The following is a 23220-nucleotide window of genomic DNA, read 5'->3' on the forward strand; positions in this document are numbered from 1 at the left end:
AGCAATGAGATGAATGCACGAAAAGGGCTTGTCCCAGTGCCAGAGTGTGTGCTGAACAGGAGCAACTGCAGCCCATTGTCCATCTGAGCTGTCCGTTCAGTTGAGAGGGAATGTCATTTTCACCAGCATCTTCCTCTCCACGGCTAGTTGCTGGGACTGAGCTGGCGATCATCACCCTCCACGCCTCTGGTTCTATGTCCAGCTGCCCCAAGCTTCCTGTTCATGGACCGCAAACCTCTGGAAGTTGCCAAGAGAGCCTTCCTTGCTCAATGAAGCTCTTTGACTGATGGCGTTCCCTATCACTGTCCACACTGGAATATGATTCAGTGTGCATGCATGTGCCTCTCATTATAACTGAACTCCTGGCAGTGGAATAGAGCTGATATGACAACAACTTTGCACGCATCCTGCCAACATTACCTACATCACCTTCCCTGGCTGAGGACTTGATCCATCTGCAAAAACACACAAAAGCAAGGGGGAGAGGGGTTGGCAACTGATGGGCTTCCTATCCCCTAGTGTGTTGCTTTCACCAGATGCTGTTGATCAGACCAAGTCCCCATTACATGTTCAGTGTGTCAAAGACAGAACAAATGCAAAAACGGCTTGTTAGGCTCCAGGCGTTCTTGGTTCCAATGCACATCCCCTTTCCCAACCTCAGACCGGATACACAAGTTCCAGGACAGGAATATGTGTCCCTGGAGTCCTGAGTCAAATCTGGAATTCATATACTCTGTAAATGTACTTTATTAAATACAGGATTCAAGGAAGGTTTGGGAACGATTATATCAGAGGACTTGGTAGTATAGTTGAGACTTTTGGAATTAAACAATTACTTTAGACGTGTAAGGCTGAGAAAGAAAAATTGGGGAATTGCATGTTTTGGCTTCAGATCCCCCACCCCTGTCCTTCACTGCTAAGCACTAAGGGTGCAGCCTACATCTGCAACTGGAGACAGTTTCCCTTCTCCCTCTCCTGCTCAAAACTGTATTCCAACAGGCTGTATGAAAAGCTGCCTGCAGCACAGGAAGGCATGAGATCTAAATTGCAAGACAGGGATGCTTTTGTTATCTGCACTTGGACTACCTAGGAAGTCTTCTGCATGTGCCCATATTTCACAACTTTCCACATCCTGCTTCAGTCCACTTTTGGATTCCCACCCCGTACCTGGAATGGAATCATTGTAACACTTCCAGGCTGATTCCTTCATACAAATAGAAAAGCATGCTGGGATCTGGTGAGAAATCCAGGTTGCATTTTATTCTAAACTAGTAGATATTAAGCCCGTTAAATTAACGGGCGCTAGAACATATGTGGTCTATGGTATAGATCACACCAGTTTGTTTGTCCTACAGAATTTCAGAGGCGACTCTGCCTCAATGTTAGTTATAGACAGGTGCCCTGGGTCAGCAACCAGGACCCCCAAGAATAAAGGTGGCAAAGCTTCCCACTGCACTTCTCTCCATGTCAGGATACGCTCCACCTATTACATGTTCGCATATCAGGCTGCTGTCAGTAGCATAGGAGGAGCTGGAGAAGTGGAAAATTTGCAGTCACTGTACTTCTCTTGCGCAGTCTTTGCATTGTGCTGAAAGAGCAGCTTCTGACTGCATGAGCTGTTTGGGGACTGCTGTTAAATGTATAGGATTTCTCTCCCTTGGGGTCAACCGGCTCTCGGAAGGGAGGGAAGGAGGGAGGTACATGCGCTCCCTCTCGCGCAGCCGGGCTCTGTGAAGGGGCGCTCGGTGCGTTCCCCTCAGCGCGGCCGCCGCCAGCGGTCTCGCCTCAGCCGACCGGCCTCCCTCCCTCGCTGCCGGCTCTCCTCCTCCTCCGCCAGCTGCCTGGGCGAGACCCGGAAAGAGGAGGAGGAGAGCGGCAGCAGCAGCAGCAGGAGGGTGTCGGTTGCGGGTCGAGAGAGAAGAGTTTTTAAATTATCCTCTTGCCCGCTTTTTTACGGGGGGGGGGGAGATGAAGGAGCCGCTGCGCTTCCTGAGGCCCTTAAAAAAAAAAAACCACTTGCACGCAGACTCGCAGTTTGGGTCTCTCTCCCCCCCCCCCCCAGTTCCCCCTGCAATTGATTTTTTAAACTGAAACACACACACACAACCCCTCCCCCCCATAGACTGGTTGCGACTCGAGGCCGCCCGAAGGACAAAGGACAATAATGGCACATACACATGCCATATTTCAGAGGCGGGAAGGGCACCAACTGACCCCAAAGGGGTCGCCCTTCCCAGGGGGCAAGAACTGTGTCCACTCCTGAGGCAGAAAGGGTCAAAACGGACCCCCACCCCCAAAGTAAAGGGGCCAGAACTGACCCCTACTGAAGTGGCCCCTCCTCTGAGGGAGAAAGGAAGGGGGGCAGAACCGTCCACTCCCGCTCCCCCCCCCCCACCACCACAAAGCGGCGGGAAAGCGGCGTGAGGGGAGAAGAAGAGACAGGCAAGACGGGGGCGGAGCTCCGCGCGAGGCCGGGACGGCCCATCTCTCAACCTCCAGCGGGCCTGGGCCCAGTCAGGGCTTAGGAAGGGGGCTGGTCTACGCGGGAGAAGGAGGCACCGCCACCGCTGCTTTCTTTCGCACGCCCTGTGGAAAAAAGTTGCCCGTTCACTCTCGCCGCCGTCCAGGAGGAGGGAGAAGAGGGAGCCGTCGCCGCCACCACCCTCAGCCTTTCGGGAGCATGGAGGGAGCGGGGAAGAGAGAGGCGGGCGACGGCGAGGGGGAAGCGGAGCGCGAGGAGGAGGAAGAAGGCAAAGCTGCCGCCACGGAGGAAGAAGAAGAGGCGCCCCCCGACTCGCCCCCTTTCTTCCTTCTCTACCCGGCCGTGGAGCAGTGGTAGCAGCGCGGACACGCCCACCCCCAAGGGGGTTAAAGAGGCACGCTTCCCTCAAAAGGCGCTGGACCTCGCCTGCGGGGCGGCTGCTTCCTGCTCACCGGCTTCTCTTTTTGGGAAGCAAAAAGACGCAGCGGCGGTGGCAGTTGAAGCGGAACGCCGGCGCTCTGTGGGGCGGACTGTTCTGGGCCGCTCTCCTCGGCTTCTGGAGCGCCGGTGTTCAGATTCAACTGCCCCGCTTGAACTGCCGACGCTGCTCGTGGCTCTATGTCTCTCTGCGCCAATCCCTGTGTCCCTGGGGCACATGCGCAGTAGCGCAAACCCAGAGACACACGGACTGGACGCAGAGACACTTGCATTTTATATATTCTAAATAAGTTAAACAAGACATGTAGGTGTAAAGGAGTGCCCAGGCTAAAATACGGAGCTATTAACCTGCAATTTCCTGATTCAGATTTTGCCCCTCCAGACAGTCTTTTTATTGGGAATCCATGATGCTTTGTGGTCATGATGGTATCAGGGCAGTTATATGGAATTGTACTTTTAATACTATTTGCACCTGTGAAAGGTTTGGGGTGGACATACTGCTTCCTTTCCAATCAGTGCATGTTCCATAACTTCCTGCTGAAGTTTTTGGGGAGGAGGTTCCTTACTTTTGTTGTGCTGTAGTGCAAGCGTGTCCCACCAGGCTGCAGTAATGCAGTAACACTGGGAAAGCATCGCAGAACAAAGGAAGTAGAATGTTGTGATGCTCAATTTTTGCTGTCTGGAGGGTCACTCTCAACACAAATGGGATGAAAAAAAATAACTGATCTATTCATCATGTAAAAAGTTACAGGAGTTCAGCAGGAAGTTACTATGGGACATACTCTGATTGGAAAGGAAGCAGAATGTCCACCCCAACACTTTTGCATTCCTGATACCATCATGGTCACAAATTGTCATGAGTGCCCAGTAAAAAGGATGTCTGCAGGCCATAATCAAATCTCCTTTAAGAGGTGCAACATAGGAAACAAAAACAGATGCCGGTTTACAAGGTCTAGTTGCTACCTCTAATCGGCTATTTCCACCAGGACTGAATGTGAAGCCCCCTTTTATTCACAAGTCCCATCACATCTAAGTGGCTGTTTGCAAAGTCAGCACGCTCCCTTCTTGGATTTGCTCCCTCTTACAGCAGAGCCTTCCTGCCCGCTCCCTTCCCTCATTGCTGCCAAGTTAGCAGTTGCTTTAATTAATTTTGCACAGTGGAGCCTGGGAGTTTAGGAAGGGGGGGGGGGAGGAAGGCCTGAGCTTTTTGGAAATAGGCAGGGAAACCAATCTAATTAGGCAGAGAGGGAGCCAAAATTCCTTAAGTGACTTGTAATGAGATCCAGCCACTCGCACACCAAAAGAAACAGGGTGGGGGAGGAAGCATGCTTCAGAGGATGAACACCTTCTCGATACTGAAGTCAATCAGGCAGCAGTACTAACTTGCTGGAGATAAAGGAAATCCTAATGCAGGACTAGCCAAGCTGTACAACAAAGCAAGGACTTAGTTTGCCCATTCATGGAATGAATGAATTGGTTTGTTACATTTAATACCCCACATCTCCAAGGAGGATAGTTGTAGCACAGTAAAAGGTAAAGGGACCCCTGACCATTAGGTCCAGTCACAGATGACTCTGGGGTTGTGGCACTCATCTTGCTTTATTGGCCGAGGGAGCCGGCATACAGCTTCCGGGTCATGTGTCCAGCATGACTAAGCCGCTTCTGGCGAACCAGAGAAGAGCACGGAAACGCCGTTTACCTTCCTGCCGGAGCTGTATCTATTTATCTACTTGCACTTGACGTGCTTTCAAACTGCTAGGTTGGCAGGAGCAGGGACTGAGCAACGGGAGCTTACCCTGTCACAGGGATTCGAACTGCCGACCTTCTGATTGGCAACCCCTAGGCTCTGTGGTTTAGACCACAGTGCCACCCGCGTCTCTGTAGCACAGTAGTAGGGTGCAAATGCTTTGTATACAAACAGAAGGTCTCAGGTTCAAAAATGACAGTTATGGATTGATTATCTGACATGGATTGAGTCAGCTTCCTATGTTCTTGTGATTAAAAACAACAACAACAACAACAACAACAACAACAACACCCAAACCTCAACCAGCAATCTACATGAAAAAGCAAAAGCAACCGTCAATAAGAAGTCTCCATTTAAAATGTATCCTTTCTAGCCAGTCTACTGTCCCTATAAATGTAGCTTCCCTCTCCTCAGTTCCCCAGTCTTGTTTGCTTGAATAAAGAGTGTTACATGAAGAAGTTGTCTCCTGCCTGCTATGTCAGAGAGCTTGCTGAATCACTATCTCCACGCTACAACAAAGTCTGTGTCGTCCTCGTCAGTGGGGGAGAAAATGGCCTCCCAGGCCCCGGGGGCATCTGGAAGAGGTGGGAAGACCCAGGAAACATCCTCCTCCCCTGATGAGTCTAGCTGTGCCCCCCTTCCTCCTCTGCTGTGGGTGGGAAACCCCAGAACTCCCCCTCGTCATCAGTGGGACTGAACATCTCTCCCCAAAACACTGTGGGGGGTTTGGGCTTGCGAGGGAAAAGGGCATGGAACTCTGTCGTGAGGTATTCCTCAGTGATCCAGTCGGAAGGCACCCACGTATTCTCCGCTGGTGACTCCCCCTCCCACGCCACTAAGTACTCTACCCTGTCCCCGTTCCACCTGGAGTCGAGAATCTCCGTGACCTCATTGCAGAGTTCCCTGTCCGCGACACTCAGGGGGCAGGCAGGACTCTTTGTCCCCCTTAAAAGTGATGCCCTTCCCGGTATAAAGATAGCAGCGATCTGTGGAACACTGGGTGGATTCTCATTTCGGCTGGCAAATGGAGCTTGAAAGCCACCGGATTGATCTGCTCAATCACTTCAAAGGGACCTAACCTGCGGTGTTCCAGCTTTTTGCTCCTTCCTTGAATGGGCAACCCCTTCAAAGAGAGCCACACTGTCTCCTACCCTGATTACCTCCCCAACCCGTCGATGCTCATCTGCCGCCCTTTTATACATTTCCATGGCCCTTTCCAGTTTCTCCTTGAGCTGTTGATGTATCTTCTGCATTCCCTCCACAAATCGTTCTGCTGTAGGTACAATGAGCTCCTCCTCTCCCCCTGGAAAGGCTCTGGGATGGCAGCCATAGTTTGCCATGAAAGGAGTCATCCCTTGATCTAGATGCTATACTTGATCAAGATGCCCTCAAGCCCATCATCCAAGTCATTGATGAAGATGTTGAATAAGACTGGGCCCAAGACAGAACCCTGTGGCACCCCACTAGTCACTTCTCTCAAGGATAAGAGGAGCCCTTTGGGTTCGGTCAGTCAGCCAGTTACAAATCCACTGAATGGTAGCATTGTCTAGCCCACATTTTACCAGCTTCTTTACAAGAATATCATGGGGCACCTTGTCAAAGGCCTTGCTGAAATCAAGATAGGCTACATCCACAGCGTTCCCTTCATCTACCAGGCTTGTAATTCTGTCAAAAAATGAGATCAGATTGGTCTGACATGACTTATTTTTCAGAAACCCATGCTGACTTTTAGTGATCACAGCATTCCTTTCTAGGTGCTCACAGACCGTTTGCTTAATGATCTGCTCTAGAATCTTTCCTGGTATTGATGTCAGGCTGACTGGGCGGTAATTGTTTGGGTCCTCTCTTACCCCCTTTTTGAAAATAGGGACAACATTTGCCCTCCTCCAGTCTGCTGGGATTTGCCTGCTCTTCAGGAATTCTCAAAGATTACTGCCAGTGCTTCTGAAATCACCTCCACCAGTTCTTTTAATACTCTTGGATGTAGTTCATCTGGCCCTGGAGACTTGAATACATCTAAACTAGCCAAGTATTCTTGTACTACCTCCTTACATATTCTGGACTGTGTTTCCCCTGCTAAATCATCTGCTCCATATTCTTCAGGTCGGGCATTGTGGTTTTTTTTTTAGAAGACTGAGGCAAAGAAGGCATTGAGGAGTTCTGCCCTTTCTCTGTCCCCTGTTCACATTTCACCATCTTCTCCTCTAAGTTACCCCACCATTTCCTCCTCCTTCCTTTTGCTACGTACATACCCATTAAAGGCCCTTTTTATTGCTTTTAACCTCTCTAGCAAGCCTGAGTTCATACTGTGCTTTAGCTTTTCTGACTTTGTCTCTACACGTGCTGGCTATTTGTTTGAATTCCTCTCTGATGATTTCCCCCCTTTTCCATTTTTTTGTACATATCCCTTTTAAATCTTAACTCAGTTAAAAGGCACCTTCCATGTTTTCATCCCATTGGTACTGCTTGAAGTTGTGCTTTTAATATCTCCATTTTAACAAACTCCCATCCATCATGAACTCCCTTCCCTTTTAGTATTACTGACCATGGGATACTTCTGTCTTGTCAGGATTCAACCTCAATCTGTTAGCCGCCATCCATCCTCAAACCACCTCCAGATACTCACACGGGTCCTTCACCGCCTTCACTGGTTCTGATTTGAAAGAAGGGTAGAGCTGGGTATTATCCGCATACTGATGAACACCCAGCCCAAACTCCCTGATGATCTCTCCCAGCGGCTGCATGTAGATGTTGAAAAGCATGGGGGAGAGGACAGAACCCTGAGGTACCCCACAAGTGAGAGCCCTGGGGTCTGAACATACATCCCCCACCACCACTTTCTGAACACGACCCAGGATATTAAGTAGTGGGTGGCAGTGCTGTCAAGTATCCCATTTTCCCCGGGATTCTCCCTTATTTTAAGCAGTTTCCCGCTGATCTCCCTTATTTTTTATTTCCCTTAAATTTCCCATTTTTAATGGAAGCAGCTCCTCCCCTGCTGGCCAGGGACTGGGTGGGATGACCTCGCCTACTTGGAGAGAAAAGCCTCAGCCCTCAAAGCAAGTGGGAGCCGTTTCCCGTGCTTACAGGGGGGTGTATTCCTCCCCCTGCATCAGCCCCTATCCGTTGCTGCCGAGCCCCTCCTGTCCTGTTTTGATGTGATCAGACAAGAAGACGGTGGAGCTCCATCGCACAGAGCACATGGCTGCCCTCCTCTTTGCTCCGCTCCGAGCCCGCTTGGAATTTACATTGCTGCTCCGCCCACTTTTGCTTCTAGCTCCGCCCACCACCGACATGTGACTATCCCCGGGATAGGTGAGACTGCTGATCCCTTATTTTCAAATCCGAAACTTGACAGCTATGGTGGGTGGAAATAGCAGACGACACAGTGATTCTCCAAGCAGCTCTCTTTATTCTCAGGCTGGAACAGAACTGAACTGAAGGGCTGAGCCAGCCTGCTTATATAGTACTCAGTAACACGCAACAGTAACAACTCTCTCTAGCTACCCAATCCGTGAACGGCACTCTCAATCCTACATTTGCATGTGGACCTGAGTGAGAACTGCAGTCGCGGTGGGAAGAGTGAAACATATACACAACACCCCTAGTGGCCTAGGGTGAGAACTTCAATACATAACACTGGAGGAAGGAGTGGAACCACTGTGTAACAGTGCCCCCAGCTCCCAACCCCTCTAGACAGTCCAGAAGGATGTTATGGTTGATGGTGTCAAAGCCGCTGAGAGATCCAGTAGAACTAGGAAACAGCTCTCACCTTTGTCCCTAGCCCACCGGAGATCATCGACCAATGCGACCAAGGCAGTTTCAGTCCCATGATGAGGCCTGAATCCTGACTGGAAGGGGTCCAAATGGTCCGATTCTTTCAGGTGTGCTTGGAGTTGTTCAACAACCACTCGCTCAATCACCTTGCCCAAGAATGGAAGATTTGAGACTGGGCGATAGTTGGTCATATTGGCTGCATCTAAAGATGGTTTTTTAAGAAGCGGTTTAATAACTGCCTCTTTCAGCGGGTCTGGGAAGGCTCCCTCACAGAGGGAAGCATTCACCACCCCACGAAGCCCATCACCCAGCCCTTCCTGGCTTGCTTTTATTAGCCAGGATGGGCAAGGATCAAGGAGACAGGTGGTTGGTGTGGTCTTCATGACTCTCAACATTGGAGAAGCCATGGGGATCTTGCGTCTCATTAAGCAGGCTGGCGGATTCTTGGGATAGCTGTGCATTTGCTATGGTTCACGGGCAAGGAGACAGTCCCACTCTCGCTCTGAGTGGGAAGGAATGACAGCTGGGCTGATGGAGGAATTTGGTCATCTGTGAAAGCCCAAGATTTCAAACTCTCATCAGAGCCTCTTTGGCAACACCCCAGGCCACCTGTTTGGCAGCTTGTCGTGAGCGCAGAGCGGGAGAGTTCTTTCTGAAACAGGTTCCTTTGGGGTTGTCATTTTGCAACCTGGAATGCCTTCTTGGAGCAGGATGCAGTGGCAGGGCAGCCAGTTTGTTTCTTTTTTTAAAAGATATTTTATTATTTTCACATTAAACAACAAAAACACAATACACACACAAATACATAATAAAGAAAACATAATAAACACATTAAACAGAAACAACAAAAAATAATAAAAGAAAACTTATACATACCTACATACACTGGAACAATAAACTATCATTATTTAATTCTAGTTTCAATCTTCTTTGGGGGGGGGGGACTTCCCCCGTTCCCTCAACTGCGTTCAGTATTAATATACTTTAGTAACTTTGTATTTATTTTTATAACATTAACCACACTTCTTAGTAGTCTTCAAGATATTAATTAATCAGATATAATTCATTACTTAAACTACATATCCTAAAACAATCCTAAACCTTTAAATCGATCATAACCATACTTCTTATATGCTATTTTTATCTAACATCAACTAGCTAAAGCCAATTTAACAAGCTAATTCTGCTCATATATCATCCAATTTTACACGCTTTTTTAAATAGTCCTTAAATTTCTTCCAATCCTGTTGCACCTTCTCCTCCCTCTGGTCTCGGAGTCTCGCGGTCAGTTCAGCGAGTTCCATAAAGTCCATTAGCTTCATCTGCCATTCTTCCACTGTCGGGATCTCTTCACCTTTCCAGTTTCTTGCAAGTAAAATTCTAGCGGCTGTTGTGGCATAAATAAAAAACACTCTATCCTGACTGGGTATCTCATGACTGGTCATGCTCAAAAGGCAGGCCTCTGGTTTCTTACTAAAAGTAATTTTCATTACCTTCTTAAGTTCGTTATAAATCTTCTCCCAGAAAGCCTTAACCTTTGGGCATGTCCACCACATATGGTAAAAGGTACCTTCTGCAGTTTTACATTTCCAACACACATTACTTGTAACATGATATATCTTAGCTATCTTCACTGGTGTCAAATACCACCTATATATCATTTTCATAATATTTTCTCTTAATACATTACAAGCAGTAAATTTGATACCTTCCTTCCACAACCTCTCCCAGTCATCCATCATAATATTATGTCCCACATCTTTTGCCCAATCTATCATTACAGATTTAACCAATTCATCTTTCGTATGCCACTCTAGCAACAGATTATACATCCTGGAAAGGTTTTTAGAGTTTGGTTCAATTAGCTCTGTTTCCAGCTTTGATTTTTCCACTTGAAAACCAATCTTTTTGTCTAATCTAAAAATCTCATAAATTTGGCGATACTGCAGCCAGTCAGTGACTTCTTCTTTCATTTGATTGTAACTTTTCAACTTAAACGTCTCACCTTCTTGCTGCAGTATATCTACATATCTTGGCCATTTTGCAGACATATTAGGTCTTTTGTAGGCCTTGGCCTCTACAGGTGAAATCCATCTGGGAGTCTTTCTCTCCAATAAATCTTTATTTCTCATCCAAACCTGAAAAAGAGCTTTTCTAACTATATGATTCTTAAAAGCTTTGTGGGCCTTTACCTTGTCATACCAAAGATACGCATGCCATCCGAACACATTATCAAAACCTTCCAAGTCCAACACATCAGTATTATCTAGTTTAAACCAGTCTTTCAACCAGCAAAAGGCTGCTGCCTCAAAATAAACCCGTAAATCTGGCAGGGCAAAGCCTCCTCTTTCCTTAGAGTCCGTTAATATCTTAAATTTAATTCTTGGCTTCTTCCCCTGCCAGATAAACTTCGTCAAATCCTTTTGCCATATCTTAAAACAGTCTAGTTTATCTAAGATTGGAATCACTTGGAATAAAAACAGCATCCTTGGTAATATGTTCATTTTAACAGCAGCTATTCTGCCCATCAATGATAGTTTCAATCTTGTCCACGTTTCTAAGTCTCTTTTTATCTTGGCCCACACTTTTTCATAATTATCCTTAAACAGGTTTAGATTTTTTGCTGTTAACTCCTAGATATTTTACTTTTTAAACAAAATTAAGGCCAGTATGATCCTGTAACTTCTGTGTCTGCACAGGATTCATATTTTTAGTCAATACTTTGGTTTTCACCTTATTTAATTTAAAGCCGGCTACACGTCCAAAAAGTTCAATTATTTCTAAGGCTTTGGGGACACTGCTTTCAGGTTCTTGTAGGGATAACATCAGATCGTCTGCATAGGCTCGTAATTTGTATTCCTTCTCTCCCACCCTTATTCCTTTGATCTGTTTCTCCGACCTTATCATATTTAGGAGGACCTCCAGGACCGTGATAAATAGTAAAGGGGAGATAGGGCACCCTTGCCTTGTTCCTTTCTCAACTCTAATTTCCTCCGATATCACACTGTTGATTATAATTTTTGCTTTTTGCTCTGTATAAATGGCATTGATGCCATTAAGAAATCGTTGTCCAACTGCCACCTTTTCTAAGTTTTTCTTCATAAAAATCCAAGATATATTGTCAAAGGCTTTTTCTGCATCAATAAACATTAATGCTGAATCTGTATTTATGTTTTTTCCAGTTTTTCTAAAATATCCACGATGATTCTCGTATTATTACTTATTTGTCTTCCTGGTAAAAAACCTGCTTGATCCTTATGAATATAATCCTTCAGCACTCTCCTTAATCTCATAGCCATGACATTAGCAAATATTTTATAGTCCACATTCAATAACGAGATCGGCCGGTAATTTTTCATCAAAGTCTTATCTGAATCTGGTTTCAAAATCAGTGTGATATAGGCCTCCTTCCATGTCTCTGGTGCCCTACCTCCTTCTAATAGATCATTGCAAACGTCTTTCAGAGGCTGTGATAGCCAATCTTTTAACGTTTTATAATACTTTGCAGTTAATCCATCTGGTCCTGGTGCCTTCCCTATCTGCATATTGTTGATTGCATCTTCTATCTCTTGCATGGTAATCGGGTGGTTGAGCATATTAATTTTATCTTCTGGGACTTTATGTAATCCATTTTTTTCTAGAAATTGGTCTATTTCCAGTTCTTCTATTTCATCTTCCTTATACAATTGTTTATAATATCTTTGAAAACACCATCTAATTTCCTCTGGGTTCTCCACATTTCTTCCATTAATTACTAAATTGTTGATGATATTTGCTTTTTGTCTTTTTTTCAACTGCCAAGCTAATAGCTTTCCACATTTATTTGCTGATTCAAATGTTCTTTGTTTCATCAATTTTATCTTCCATTCTAAATCCTGATTCAGTATTTTTGTATATTGGGACTGTAAGTATTTAATTTCTTTCTGTATTTTTTGATTTTTAGGGTGACCTCTTAGTTCTTTTTCTTTTCCTTTAATCAATTTCAGCAATCGTTCCATTTCTGCATTTTGCTGCTTCCTCTTTTTTGCTTTTTCACTAATGAGGAACCCTCTCATTACCGCTTTACTTGCGTCCCATACTATCCTCTTTTCCACCTCAGTATTCAAATTGATTTGAAAATATTCCTTCATCTTTTTTGCAGCTCTTTCTATCAGCTTGGTATCTCTCATCAATGCATCATCCATTCTCCATCTAAAGGAGTCCTTGGAAACTACCTTTAAATTCAATTGTACAGGATTATGGTCCGAATAAGTCTTAGGACCAATTTCTGCTTTTTGTATTTTCGGTGTCAATTCATTTGAAATCCAGATGTAATCTATTATCGACCATGACTTCTGAGGTTCTGAGAAATAAGTTGCCTCTGTTTCAGTTGGGTTTCTCAATCTCCAAGCATCCACCAAATTCAAATTATCAACCATTTCAAAAAACGTTTTTGGCAGCTTCCCATCATTTGTGATTTTTGTCCTTTGGGATCTGTCCATTAATGTGGAAACTGCACCATTAAAATCTCCGAGACACACTATTTTATATTCCAGATAGTCCAATAGCAAATCATGGATCTTTTTATAAAAAATTGACTTTCCATCATTTGGTGCATAAAGTCCCAGGATCAAAAAAATTTCGCCTTGTACCTTAATTTCAATAGCAATGTATCTCCCTTCTTCATCTTTAAATAACTGTCTTGGGCTGTATTTTTCTTTTACATAAATTACCACTCCCCTCTTCTTGACTTTATCCGATGAAATAAATTCCTGGCCTAACTTTTTGTTTTGTAGAATCCTTCTGTGTTGTCGAACTACATGGGTCTCCTGTAAACATACAATGTCCAATTTCTTCTTCTCCAAACTATGAAAAACTCTGTGTCTCTTCGGTCTCTGGTTCAGTCCCCGAATATTCCATGTCATCAATTTCAGGGCCATCTTCTAATCTACTCCTCCAGACGCCTCTGCTTTCTTGTCTTTTTCTGAATCTTCTAAATCTTCTGGCCTCGGTGCCCCTGGCAATGGCAGTACTCCTGGAAGTCGAAAAAAGAAAGCTGGATCTAATGCTGAACCTTTAAAATCTTCCAGATGTTTGTCCAGAAATTTTTGTTTCTCAGCCGGGGATCTTATCCTTATCTTCTTCTCTTTGAATGTAAATGCAAGGCCCTCTGGAAATTCCCAACTGTAAGGAATTTTCCTTACTCTTAACTCCGATGCCAAGTCGTTATAGGATACTCTTTTGTCAAGGAAATATTTGGGGATGTCTTTAAAAATTATGATTTTCTTCTGCTGTACCACCAGGTTGTTCTTATAATGTAAATCCAAAATATAGTCTCTTTGGTATCTGTTCTGTAGTACAATCAAACAATCATTAACCACTTTGGAACTTTTCTTTCCTCTGGATCCAAATCTAAAGGCCTTCACTATGAGTGCTGAGACGTCGTTCTCCTCCAGCTCCCAGAATGTTGAAAATTCATTAACTATAAAGGCTTTCAGACTGTCTTTTTCCAGTTCTGGAAGATTTCTTAGGCGGAGGTTCCCTTCTCTCTCTCGGAGTTGCAGAAACGCAAGAGCTTCTTCCACGTTCTTCTGCTGTGATCCAATTTTTTCAATCTTTTCCAAATCAATATTCTCCAATTTCGTCTCCACTGTTTTTATTTTCTCCTTTACTTCTTTAAATTCCTCTGTTTCCTTTTTTAAAACTGTCACCTCCTTCCCAATTTTATCAATTTCTTCTCTATTTTTTCTGACTCCTTCCTCAATTGCACCAATAGATTTTTCCAGTCTCTGAGTGGAGTCTTTTATTTCAGCTTGTAATTTTTCTGTTGCTGTATTTACGGCTGTATTTACTGAAATCTGTGTTTGTTTCACATCTTCACCTACTTTTCCCAGCCTTTCTGACAAGTCCGAAATACTGGCATTTAGTTTCTCAATGGCAGCCGCCATCTGTTCTTGGGTAATTATAGAAATAGAAGCTTTTCGTGTTTCTTTTGTTTTTGCTCTTGTGATATCTTGCATTTCCAAAACACTCTGCAGCTGGTATTTCAAGGTCACTTCAGTTGTTGTAATTGTCTCAGACATTCACAGGGAAAGACCAACAGTCCCAAAAGTCAACACCAGGTGGCCAACATGCTAATTCCGAGAACAAAGGAACAACAGAGCCAGGAGTCCCAAACAGTTTCGACCAACCATTCAAAATTTAGGCTTCAGTTTCCAAAGTTTTAAAAGTTTTAAAGTTCATCAAAAGCCAAGAAAAAATTAATCCTTAAGACAGTCCAAGACAGTACTTTACTACTCTTTTTGCAATGTAACCACCAAGTCCAAAATAAAGACTGTAGCCAGCCACAAAGAAGTTAAAATGTCTCCGCTGGTAAACAGTTGCAAAACAAGTGGCAACAAAGTAACGCAGCCCGCTACCGACCCGGGATCCTATTCCAGAGGGCGAGCGGTGTCTTCTTTTGCCATAGTCCTTAATATTAGGTCTTATAAAACAGTTTAAACAACTTTTAAACAACTTTTAAAAAGTTCAGCAAAACTAGCAAACTTTTTTCCGCTAGTTGCGGCTTAGCTCCTTTGCCGTTACCTTGCTCTATTAAGCAGTCCAAGAGAACGGGCTTCCTTTTTACGTTCTCTCTGCAAGTCCAAATCTTTTTTCTTTTTAATTCCAAAAGTCACTTAAAGTTCACTACTCACAGAGCTTCTTTTGCATAATCCAATTAAGAAGTGCTGAGCGCTCAGATCAGTCAGGATCGCTGCTTTGTTTCCCGGGGGCAGACGTCTCTTCAGCTCCGTGCCGGAGCCTCGCTCGCCCGATTTTCCCCCTTACGAGGGTCAATCGGGAGCGGGGACAACACGTCTGGAGCCCACGAGACCACGGTCCACGGGACGCTCTTCCCGTGGCTTTAGGGGGCCCGTAGCGCGGGTACGGAAGCCCCAAAACCCCCGGGGAACCGGAGCTCTTCAGCTCCCGTCTGACATGGCCGGCGCTAAACCGGAAGTCTCAGGGCAGCCAGTTTGTTTCATGGCCCTGGTGCTTGCCCTGGCCTGGCCTGCTGTGGTAAATACTATTCCAAGTGTGCCAAGCAGCAGTTGGGGAAACATAGGAAGCCCATTGGTCCATCTAGCTCAGTACTGAATTCACTGTTTGGCAGCAGCTCTCCAGAATTTCAGATAGGGATAACTGTCGTGCCTTCAGCACATATAAAGATGTACAGTATATAGATTGTTGTTATTGCTATGTTAATTGATGCAGCTCCACCTACTGGCCAAGGAAGAATACAGCAACACTTGGTTGTCTTATTAACAGGAAAGAGAAGTGCATGGTGGGTAAAGAGGCCTCCATTTTAGAGAGCTTGAAGAAGAGGGTCCTCACGAGTCAGGATTTCTCTGCTGCATGTTTGGAATTTCTGCTTGTGTGATTGCATCATTGGTAAGCCTTGTCTTGCCTGCAGTTAACACGTAATAATGTAGTAATGTTTGGATTGTTGTTTGTTATAAGGTAAAGGTAAAGGGGCCCCTGACCATCAGGTCCAGTTGTGTCTGACTCTGGGGTTGCAGTGCTCATCTCGCTCTACAGGCCGAGGGAGCCGGCGTTTGTCCGCAGACAGCTTCCGGGTCATGTGGCCAGCATGACAAAGCCACTTCTAGCGAACCAGAGCAGCGCACGGAAACGCCGTTTACCTTCCCACTGGAGCGGTCCCTATTTATCTACTCGCACTTTGCCGTGCTTTCGAACTGCTAGGTGGGCAGGAGCAGGGACCAGGCAACGGGAGCTCACCCCGTGGCAGGGATTCGAACCGCCGACCTTCTGATCAGTAAGCCCTAGACTCTGTGGTTTAACCCACAGCGCCACCTGGGTCCCTGTTGTTTGTTATAGATATACTTAATGTATGTATTAATATTGCCTTTTAGTTTTATCTCATCTTTGTTCCTTCAATAAAGTCAAGATTTCCTAAATAGTCTGCTTGTTGGAGAACAGGGAGGTTTATCTGCATGTCGAACTGCACATGTCACAAGACAGTGCAGCGAGGGCATAACAGTAAAATGGCGGCCTCTCAACAAGTAGATAGGAGATACAGATTACACAGAGGCTTGCTATTCCGTCAGCACAGACACCTCCATACGGCAACACAGCAGTCTCTACACAGTCAGACATCTCCATAAGCAACATGTCAGAGTCGAACATCTTCGTACAAGACAAGGTTCCGAGTCTCTGGTTCTTCCAAATCCTCAACCGTAGGTATCGCACTCGCCATTGCCTACACCAAAGCTGAAGCCGCTAAAACACATGCGGCCTTTGCTGAACAAGAAATGGAGATGAAAAAAGAGAAAGCCATGATAGAAGCAAACCTAGAAAGGCTCACTATAGAGAGAGAAGAAGCAGCCGCCATAGCTGAAGCAGATGCTCTAGAAGCGGCTGTATATCCTGACAGTGAACGCAACAGCATACTCAACCCAGACCCAGGACTCCAAGATCCCCTACAATGTACTTCAGAATACGTCTATCATCATTCCAAACCAAGCAACTACAGTACATTCCTCTGTAACAACCCGGAGAAGAGGACGTCAAAGCGACACCCCAAAGTCTTTACACAGTACCGTTACAAGAAAACGACAAGCCTGGTCCTACAAACAATCCTGTAAGAAAAACCTTCATGTCAGAACAGTACAACAGAGGTCAAATGAAACCAGAGCCACCCGAAAGGTATGATTACACTACACTTTTTCACCATAGTGATACTCGCCATGTTAACCAAACCACGATAGACTTTGCCAAATTCCTTGCTAAACGTGAATTAGTCACAAAAAGACTTGAAAGGTTTAATGATCGTCCTGAAAGCTACTGAGCCTGGCATGCTTCCTTTCGAAATGCTATCGAAGGCCTAGACTTATCGTACAGTGTAGAGATGGATCTCTTAGTCAATTGGCAATGAGTCTGCCGAACACGCCAAACGAATTAGAACAATAAACATTAACTATCCAGACACCAGTCTTAAAATGATCTGGAATAGACTGGTGACTTCTGTTTCAGTGTATCTGAAGAAGTGTGCATGCACACGAAAGCTCATACCAAGAACAAACTTAGTTGGTCTCTAAGATGCTACTGGAAGGAATTTTTTATTTTATTTTGTTTAGACTTGAAGAGTGTTACAGTTCAACAGAAGCTATAGAGAGTGCACTGTTTAAAAGGCTTGATAGCTTTCCTAGGATACCTAACAAAGCTTACCAGAAACTCAGAGAACTGAGCGATTTACTAATGGAACTTCAAGTAGCTAAATCCGAAGGAGACTTACCTGGGTTTGCATTTCTTGACACAGCTAGAGGTGTCAACTCCATTGTACAAAAGTTACCTTACAACTTGCAAGAACAGTGGATTGCACATGGTTCTAAATTTAAGAGAAAGCATAATGTTCTGTATCCTTCCTTTTCTGTTTTCATGGATTTCGTGAGCCAACAGGCCAAGACAAGAAATGATCCTAGTTTTGATTTTTCACTGTCAAGTGTTATTTCCATGGACTTAAGACTAGCAAACGCCCAGTAGCAGTACACAAAACTAATGTGAATCCTCCAGATTCCCTTTACAGGTCTGCCAACCCTTCTCTCACGGAGACGAGAATCAAAGACCCTGGTAAGCAGTGCCCCCTACACTGGAAGCCTCATCCTCTTCAGAATTGTAGAACCTTCAGAGAGAAGTCTTTGGGAGAACACAAAGCCTTCCTGAAACAGAACATTTGCTACAAGTGCTGCTCCTCTTTTCACTTCGCCAAGGACTGTAAGGTCATTACTGGCAGGTCCTGTTCCAAAATCTGTTTAGTCAAACTCTACCCTGCAGGTAAAGAATATAAAGCCGTTAAACTATATGCCATTTTAGACGACCAGAGTAACAAGTCTCTAGCCAGCCCAACCTTCTTTGATATGCTTAACATCAAAGGTCCCAGCTCTCCCTACTCCTTGAAAACGTGTGTGGGTATTATAGAGACGGCGGGGAGAAGAGCATCGGGTGACAGAGTAGAGTCCTTAGATGGACAAACTTCCTTAACTCTCCCAATTCTTATTGAATGTAATCAGATTCCCGATGACAGGTCTGAGATTCCTACACCAGATGCAGCAGTTTATCACCCACATTTGAAATGCATAGCGCACCTGATACCCGAATTAGACCCCCCCCAGGCTCAGATAATTTTACTCCTTGGGATAGACATCTTACGAGTCCACAAAGCAAGAGCTCAAATTAATGGTCCTCACAATGCTCCTTACTCTCAGAAACTAGACTTAGAATGGGTCATTATAGGAGACGTCTGCCTAGGAAGCATACACAGACCAAACTCTGTTAACAGCATGCTTACAAGCACACTAGAGAATGGACGCCCTTCTCTTTTCCAACCATGCTGCAACCATTTCCTCATAAAAGAATTACCTAACAAGAGCCCTCTGTCTTGTCCTGTCGTGGGCCCCTCTAGTGATGATCTCGCTTGTGGTAGTGACATGGACCATCTAGGATGTACAGCCTTCCAAAGAACAAAAGACAACAATAAGGCGGCAATGTCTATAGAAGATAAAATGATCTTACAGACAATGGAACAGGGATTTGTTAAAGATGATACAGATAGCTGGGTTGCACCTCTCCCCTTTAAACCGCAGAGATGACGTCTACCTAATAACAGAGAACAGGTGCTTAAACATCTTTCTTCCCTCTCTTCGCCTGCACCCCCCAAGGATCCGAGCCTCTTCCCCAAAGAGTCAGCAAGGATAGAGAACAAAGATCTGGAAGCCAAGATCCACCCACTCAAGAACGATGAGGGCAAAGGTCCCGAGGGCCTGGCCAACTGCACTCAGAAGGAAGCGGCCCCTAAGAAGCTCAAGTGGCTCTCACGATGGCACAGGGCAGCCTTCTTCCTCTCCCTCTTCCTGTGCCTCACAGTGGTGTTTGCCTTTTCCTTTATGTCCTGCAAGGCCCGTTTCCCAAAGGATGTGGAGCAGAACCTACGAGGATGCAGCAACCTACGCGTTCCTGGCTGTGCGGGATGTCAACAGGGACCGGGTCCAGGGTGTCTTCTTTGCCTTCAAGGCTACAAGTGCCAGCAGCAACAGCACAAACAGCTCTTGCTCCAGCCAAGGCTTGGCCTCCCCCTGTGCCTTCCTGGCCACTCATTCAGGCACCAACGGCAGCATGCTCTGGCAGAGGCCTGTCGTCCAAGAGCTCCTGCTGATGGACTGCTCTGGGGAGCATGAGCACACCCCAGCCTGCCTCATTGTATGGGAGCCGGACATCCTGGCAGCCATCGACTTGGAGACAGGCCAGACTCTGTGGAGGGAGACTGCCAACTTCAGGCCTAATTTGACAGTGCTGAGTCCATTGCTGAAGATCCCAGATGTCAATGGAGACGGCACTTCTAACCTTTTGGTCTTCGCTGAGACAGGAGAGGAGATTCAAGCCCACTTCTATTCAGGGAAACATGGCACCCAGATTGGATCTGTTGGGACCTTGCATCTTCTAGGAAGAGTTCCAGGAAGAGTCGGCCACCTCGTGCAAGTCATTCCAACGAGCTCCCACTATGTGCTCCTGTACACAGCAAAGGCCCTTTATGCCTACTCTCTGAAAGCGCTATTCCAGATGGTGTTCAACTCTCCTGCCCACAGCGGCTTTGGTCTGACACAAGATCCACTCTGGGAGATGGCGATCAACAACGCTACGCACCAAATCACCTTGCTCAGCATGGAAGAAATCCGCTACCTGACAAAGATGCCTGTGACTTCGAGCGCCAATTTTCTGGTTGAGCCAGTTTGCAAAAACCAGGAAACAAAGTTATTCCTTAGGCCAGTCTCTGAACTGATTCTGTTATCATCTGAGGACTCAAGTGGTGGTATTGGTTGATACCAGACGGGGAGTGTCATGCCTTCAGTACATATAAAGATTTATATAGATTGTTGTTATTGCTATGTTAATTGATGCAGCTCCACCTACTGGCCAAGGAAGAATACAGCAACACTTGGTTGTCTTGTTGACAGGAAAGAGAAGTGCATGGTGGGTAAAGAGGCCTCCATTTTAGAGAGCTTGAAGAAGAGGAGGATGCTCACAAGTCAGGATTTCTCTGTTGCATGTTCGGAGTTTCTGCTTGTGTGATTGCATCGTCGGTAAGCCTTGTCTTGCCTGCAGTTAACATGTAATAGTGTAGTAATGTTTGGATTGTTGTTTGTTATAGATATACTTAATGTGACTTCCGCTCAAGGTGATGGCTGACTATAACATCACTCCAATTCTCACGGGGTAATTGAAGGCTGCGATGGGAGTATGCAGCCTCCCAAATCTTCCCAGAACTATGGGAAGACCCTGCCTCACCCGCGGATGCCCATTAACTCTGCTACGAATTCCAAGGAAGAAGGAGCAGGGGGGCTTTGGGGTGGAAAGCCCCCGAGAGAATTCGGCCCTCCCAGAGGCTACCCCGCCGTCGCTTGAGTTCCAATACTTAAATGAATAAATAGATAATAAGTTTTGGACATGCTTCAGACAAGGAGGAGAAAAAGTATTTTGCTAAATAATCCAGCCACTGAGAAGACAAGAAAGATCAAGAGGAAGAAGATTTCAACTCCTCATCGGTATGTGGGAACGGAACGGAAAGGGGGGGAGCCCTTCTCTTTGTTACTGTACTTTGCTTCATAATAATACATTAATGGGCAACCCCAGAAGAGCTGTTTTCACCATCTTGAACAAGCAAGATTGGAAAGTTTAAAAGTGTGATATATGTGGACATATACGGTTCCTAAAATATAAACTGTGTGGAAATGAAAGTAATCTCTATATATAAAATGCAAGTGTCTCTGCGTCCAGTCCGTGTGTCTCTGGGTTTGCGCTACCGGGCATGTGCCCCAGGGACACAGGGATTGGATGGAGAGACATCGGGCCGGGAGCAGCGGCGGCAGTTGAAGCGGGGCCATTGAAATGGAATGCTGGCACTCCAGAAGAGAGGGGAGGCCGAGGAGGACGGCCACGCTACCGCTGCCGCCACTGAAAGCCGAGCCCCGAGGCCTAGCGGCCCGGGAGCAGCCCAGAGCAGCCCGCCCCGCGGAGCACCGACGCTCCGGATGCCGAAGAGGGACGCCGTGCTGCCACAGCTGCTGCAGCCGCTGTCTGACTTGGCCGCCACTTCAACTGCCGCTTCAACTGGGTTCAGCGGTGGTCAGGGGTGCGCGATGGGGCAGCGACGGCGGCGGCGATGACTGGCGGTGGTTTGGGTGGGTCAGGGCCAGGGAGGCTGGTGCCTGTTGTTACGAGTCCCGGCTCCGGGTGTCCCGTCAGCTGCCTGCTGGGGCTGAAGTGAGCGGGGCAGGGAGGAGCAGTAGCAGTAGCAGTAGCAGTAGCAGTAGCAGTAGCAGTAGCAGCAGCAGCAGCAGCAGCAGCAGCAGCGCGCGGACGAAGAGCCGAGGGCGGGCGCGCGGGATGGGCAAGGAAGGGGTCGGTTCCGCTGCTCCTCTGCTCCTGCTGCATTGCAGCCTCCCTCCTGCCGTCCGTCCCCTTCTCCCTCCTTCCCTCCGTGTCTGGCGTGCTGCACAATGGTGGCTCCTGGCCCGCAGCAGGGTCCCCCACCCGGCTTCCTGGAGGCCCTGCGGGCCCCCAACGCTCCATGTCGGCGGCTTCTCCCGACCCGGAACCACTTCAGCCCAGGCGTGGCCGTGTTCCTCGCGGCAGGGAGGTTCGCGACAGGCCGTTGGTGAACTAGGCGTGAGGCCGAGGGGAGAGCCACGCGGGGAGCTGGCGGGAGTAGCGCCTCAGAAACGGCGTCTGTGCTGGGGGGTTGTGTGCGTGCCCCGCTTGCATTTCAGAAGACACCCTCCGCGTCCCCACTGAGCCCCGGGAGGCAGCTCGCTATTGTCCCTGCTCTAAATAAAATGATGGGGCTGGATGATGGGGCGGCTGTTGCTTCACGGAGATTTGATCCGGATTCTCCCATGCTGCTTAGTGCTGTCCCCTTTTTGCAACAAACCTCCAGTCGCAACCAGTCTATGGGGGTGTGTGTGCATGTGTGTGTGTGTGTGTTTCAGTTTAAAAAATCAATTGCAGGGGAAACGGGGGGAGGGGAGAGAGAGGGAGAGAGACCCGAACTGCAAGTCTGCGTGCAAGTGGTTTTTATTACTTTTTTTAAGGGCCTCGGGAAGCTCAGCAGGTCCTTCATCTCCTCGCCCCCCCCCCGCCCAGCCAGCCAGTCCCACAATGCATCGGGCATCTGGCCGGCCGCCTCGCGCTCCTTCTCTCAGCACAGAAGACTCCGCCGCGGCAGCGAGAGGGTTAAGCCACCCCGCGTTTCCTCTCTGCCTCCTTCAACGGCCGCTTCGGCGATGCCCGCCAGGGAACCTGGGAGGGGAGGGGCCAGCAGCGAGGGCCACTACCTGCCTTTAAGGGGAGGGAGCCTCGCGCTCCGCCTGCGCTCGGGGAGGGGGGGAGAGGGGCACGTGCTGCTTTTAAGGTGCGGGAGGGGGCGGTGAGAAGCTGGACACAGACTCCGCCCCCGCCCGAGAGATCGCTCGGTGTGTGTGTCTCCTGAACCCCATCTTGGCTGAGGGAAACTTGAGGGGCTGCTCCCCAGATGTGCAGGTGGCGCCCAAATGGAGTGTGAAGCTGAATTTCCCCCCAAGTTAACCCCAAAGTGTGATTTTTAAAAATGTTTCACCACATGTTCTAGCGCCCGTTATCTTAACGGGCTTAAACCACTAGTATATAATAACACCATTCCTGTAAATAAGACGTTACATTTCAGAGCAGTTTGGAAGAGGATAAAAAGGTGCTTTAATCTGTTAAA

General features: G+C 46.9%; 1 protein-coding gene across 1 annotated transcript; it reads left to right on the plus strand.

Annotated features, from left to right (window-relative positions):
• The first annotated feature begins 2680 nt into the window (after positions 1–2680).
• LOC117060273 (protein FAM234A-like) lies at positions 2681–22138 on the plus strand. The gene is given in 5 exon segments (XM_033172486.1): positions 2681–2835; positions 15332–15482; positions 19142–19365; positions 19367–20207; positions 21917–22138. Coding segments are annotated over 5 exon segments (1593 nt in total).
• Positions 22139–23220: the final 1082 nt, after the last annotated feature.

The sequence above is a fragment of the Lacerta agilis genome, chromosome 15, assembly GCF_009819535.1.
Source record: "Lacerta agilis isolate rLacAgi1 chromosome 15, rLacAgi1.pri, whole genome shotgun sequence".
In the NCBI taxonomy this organism is placed as follows: domain Eukaryota; kingdom Metazoa; phylum Chordata; class Lepidosauria; order Squamata; family Lacertidae; genus Lacerta; species Lacerta agilis.